This window comes from Rissa tridactyla, chromosome Z (genome assembly GCF_028500815.1).
Source record: "Rissa tridactyla isolate bRisTri1 chromosome Z, bRisTri1.patW.cur.20221130, whole genome shotgun sequence".
NCBI classification, from domain to species: domain Eukaryota; kingdom Metazoa; phylum Chordata; class Aves; order Charadriiformes; family Laridae; genus Rissa; species Rissa tridactyla.
Window position 1 is genome coordinate 45355030 of NC_071497.1, and position 4559 is coordinate 45359588.

A 4559-nucleotide genomic window follows, 5' to 3' on the forward strand; every position below is an offset into this window, starting at 1 on the left:
GTATGCCATCTAGCGCAAATGGCCCTAATCAGGCCTGTGGCATTGGAATGCTAATGGAATACAAAATATAATAAATAACATGAAAAAACATTTGACTTGTATGTCTGCTCTCAACAAGATAAAGAAATCCCATTTCCACAACCCAGAGAAGTTCCAAATCCCTAACTTTGAACAGAAATGCGTACAAACCAATTTTCAGATGGTCTTTCTTCTCCCATCCAACCATTTCTTTATTTCTGCAGTTTACACTCCCCAGCAAGGCTGGCGAATTGCTCAACCGTTTACTAAAATGAGTTGTCAGTATTAAACTCCACCATATAAAAAGTTCCCTCACTGGAAAAGAGGTCAGATGTTTAATTCATTCCCCTCTAGAGAAGGTTAAAAACACACATTACTGAATAAGAAACTCTGATTTACACTACCATGCTCCATCTGACTAATCTCCTGCTAATCTTGGCCTAAGTGCTAGACTTCAAGGCACAAAACCGAGCATGCTAACACCCTCGCAGAAAGCTCATTTACTCCTTCGTGTTTGAGATGCTAAGACACTGGTTTTGGACAAAGGTCCACGTAAGCAGCCTGAGGGAAACAGGAACATGGCTGTGCATCAATTGCTTTTGTAGCTCCAGCTTAAATCGGACCAGGTTAACCGAAGAGAACAGTCTTTTCCACACGCAAATGCAAATCCCTCCACACCTAATATGCATTTGTGATGTGGCTATCATCCCAAAAAGCAAAGCCCCAAGGTTCGAGGTCAGATGGATCTGAAGGTGTACAACCCACACACCCAACCCTACTCACACACACCCTCCCCGTGCCAGGTAGGACCGCTTGCACGTAGACAACCAGCCCAGTAAAGCACAACTGGTCGCCAAGACCATAACCTACGCAGAGCCCATACACCACACATCAGATGGGAGTTTCAGGGCCAGGTTAGGTGCAAAAATAAGATTTCCCATGCACTCAAGCACGCCATCAAAGCAAGTCACGCAGAATACACACCGGCTGTAAGGCTGATGGGAGAAATCACACAGAGTGTTCTTACGTGACACAAAGTATCTACCTACCTGTTTATGCATCTCTATATTCAGCCCATAGGACATCTCGTAATACTAAGAAAGAAGAAAATTACTCTGTTAGACCTCGCAGTTGTGTAAACCATTCCAAAATTCACTTTGACTCAAAAACATCATCTGTACAAAGACATACAGACCCAAAAACATTTACTGGCCTTGAACAGCTCAGAGAAATTCAAAACGGCATTTCACAGCAACCTTTTGTTTGTTGGGGTTTTTTGCTTTTTCGCTTTATCTACATTGCTTCGTGTCAAATTTACAAAGAACAGCCATAAAACAAGCACAAAAACAGGCAACAAAAAAAAAAATCATGAAAAGTAATCACAACCAGAGTTAAAGATTAGAAAGAGAAAAAAAAGCCACACAGAAAATGCTCAAGATTTTATTCCCTAGCACACATAAAAGATGGCAAAAAAAAAAAAAGCCCAAAGTGCTTGAAGCCAGACACACATATAAATCAGCTATGCCTAACAGACCAGTTTTTCAATATTTTAAATTAAAAACACAAAAAAGCTACAATTAAATTGCAGGGATGCAAAAAATGAAAGAGCATGGTAATTCAGAGCCAAAGCAGGCACACCAATCTAAGTATGTCCTGTTGTGCTCGGGTATTGCGGGGAACTCAGTTCAGTCTGTAATGTTAGTACCAAGGAATCTCCAAGAATTAGGCGTATCAGGCATGAAAAAGACAACTGTGAGCCTTAACATTCGCTTGTGCTCTGGGTTAAGAATTTTTCAAGGTTATTTACTCTTTTTGTAAACACCGGAGTGTCATTTGTCACGTACATATGGAAAACGGCTAATACTTCATAGGTGTACAAGAGAGCAGATAGCAAGAGCTCCTCTGGAGTTACCATGATCCATCACGTAATTATGTATTTAGAGACGTCTTCCTATGCACATTATTCAACCAGGCAGACCACAACCATTGAGGAAATCCCTTTCACAGCTGAGATCCCTGCCATTCTGAATTTAGTGAAACAATGAACCAGCTGCCCAGGTGCAACAGTTCTAAGGAAGCGGGCTTCGGGTTTATAAGCTTACGCCCATCACAGAAAAAAAAAATATTATCCAGAACCGTTTTACAAAAATAGGATCATTGGGAGAAGTCGGCAAATGCGAAAACATCGTCCCCAGGTACACTACGAAAGTTGTACACGGCTTTAAAGGGCTGGCAAGTAATCTACTAGCATTGGAAGAAATATCCCCAATTGCTTAAAACGTTAAAAAGCAGGTTTCACGTGGAAACCAACTGCTGCAAACGAGTTATAAACCCCTGAAACTAAGGACTTATAATGGAAGCACTGATGCAACCTCAACAAGAGCAGCACTACTATAATCTTTCTGTTCGCCTCCAGCAATCTGAATGTATTTCGGTCTCAGTATACCAAGCTAATAGACATTTTGAATTTGTTATGCAGCCTGCTTACCATGACATAATGTCGCTGCATCTCTGTCTTCTCACTGGCCAGTTTTTCACATTCTAGCTTTAAACTGTTCAAGACATAAAAAGGAAAAAGCATGGGTACTTCATAGCACAAAACTGCCATTCTTCCGAGCACAGGTTACTCCCCTTTTCAAGCGTTTCTCCAACACACAAACAGAAATGTGCATTCCAGCTCTTGCTTGGGAGTTCAGGGTGGGGTTTGTACTTTTCCTCTTTCAAGAGAGCACTGTGCAACATCCTCATCTCCTAAGCAAACTGCATACAGTACACAGGAGAGTGTTTTTCTCCGACAAAAAAAACCACAACACAACACCACTGGTTCACAGAAGAAGCACGCAGGGGTTCGTACCTATAACGAGCTTGAGAAGCCACTTACAAATCCGTAATTTGGATTTCGGAATTTTTATTTGAAGGAGCTATAGCTTTTGCTTTCACTCAACCCACAGAGGAATCAAACATGTATCACCACTTCAAGAAGCAAAAAAGTTGCTGAATTTTTTAAATTTTTTTTCTTTTTTTTTTTTTTTTTCCTGTTACTGATGACAGAACTGCAAGGAAAACACTGCAGGTAATTTAAGGAATACCGTGGTTAAACACGAACACCTCCGCTGTTTTTTCTGTTTGTTTTCAGAAGCCCGCTAAGCAATCCTGCCAGAAGTCACTTGTCACTTCGAGGACACAGCGCTCTTCCACCTAAGGATAATGAAATAGCTCGCCGCCTCACTTCCAGGTTATCAGCACTTGACATGTCAATGAAAGGCGCGAGGGGGCCGAGCCAAGACAAGATGCGCGTCCTGAGCGGCGTTTTGAAGAAAAGCAGAGGACGAGCCAAGCCAGCCACATATTTTTTTTTCTCCATCAAACACCCCCAACCCACCCCCAAAAAAAAAAAAAAACCCAACCCAAAAAAAAACCCCACAAACCAAAAAAAAAACCCAACCACAAACCGGAGCGTGGGGGGAAAAAGAAGAAAACCCGCCCGCACCGTTCGGCTCGGGGCCCCCGTGAGCACCCGGCCCCGAGCGGCGGCGGGATGCGGAGGGTCCGGCCGGGGAGAGCCCGCCCGGCGCCCCGGCTCCGCCGGGGGGTTCCCGGCGCCCCCGCCCCGCCAGGCAGCGGCGGTTGAAAGCAGCGAGAGGCGCGGGGCTGGGGGAAAGTCGGCAGCGTTACCTGTGGTACTGAGCCTGCAAAAACTGAAACTCCTCCTTAATCCGATCGCAGGACTCGGAAATGGTGAATTTAAAGGGCTGCGCTGGCTGGTGAGGAGCCTGCAAGCAAGCAACAGCGGGTCTTTTAATCGCCCCCTTCTCGCCCGCCCGCCACCCCCCGCCCGCCCGCCGCGGCCCTGGCACCCGGGGCTCGGCGGAGGCGCAGCCCCCCGGACCCCCGCCCGCCCGGCGGCGGTGGGGAGATGCCCGAAGCGCCCTGGGCTGCTGCCCCGACGGGGCCGCCGGCGGTGCGGGGCCGCCGCGGGGGGAGGCGTCGCCGGCTCGGACCCCCCGCACCGGCGGCGGCGGCGGGACGCAAGGCGGGCGCCGGGACGGGCGAGCACCCTGCGGGGGCAACTCGGCAGAGCCAACCCCGGCCCGGGGCGGCGGCGACGGGCGCGGCGGACAACAATAAGAAAATGGCTACAACTCCGCGGTGCCCGCGCCGGAGCGCTGCCCGCGGGGCCGCCGCCGCCACTCACCGGGTGCCGGGTCTGCGGGTACATCTTGCTCAGGTCGCGGATCATCCACGCCGCTTCGCGGGGGCGCCGGCGGCCGGAGCGGCGGGGATCAGGGCTGCAGGCGCGGCGGCGGCGGCGACGGGCAGGGACGCCCCGGCCCCGCCGCCCCGGGGCTGGCGGGGCACCGCCGGCAGCAGCGAGGCGCGGCGGCGACGGCGGCGGGGTCCGCGGCGCACGGGGGCCGCTGCCACATCCCCCGGGGGGCGGTCAGCGGGCGGCGCCGACCGGCTCTCCCGAGCGCCGCCGCTCCGCGGGCTCCGGCGGGCTGCGAGCCCCGTGCGGCGGCGGGCGAGGAGGAGGAGGAGGA

General features: G+C 50.4%; 1 protein-coding gene across 4 annotated transcripts in view; it reads right to left on the reverse strand.

Moving 5' to 3' along the window:
- LOC128902316 (transducin-like enhancer protein 4) overlaps positions 1–4344 on the reverse strand; it is a 99169-nt gene extending 94825 nt beyond the window's left edge. For 3 of the 4 annotated variants that reach the window (XM_054185084.1, XM_054185085.1, XM_054185082.1), the window contains exons 1-4: positions 4214–4344; positions 3694–3791; positions 2507–2570; positions 1068–1112 (exon numbers count right to left, since the gene is read on the reverse strand). In XM_054185084.1, coding sequence (XP_054041059.1) covers positions 1068–1112; positions 2507–2570; positions 3694–3791; positions 4214–4258 — 252 coding nt within the window. In that variant the 5' untranslated portion in view covers positions 4259–4344. Of the gene's footprint in view, positions 1–1067; positions 1113–2506; positions 2571–3693; positions 3792–4213 lie in introns of those variants that run through there. The other variant, XM_054185086.1, reaches the window with a different exon arrangement.
- Positions 4345–4559: the final 215 nt, after the last annotated feature.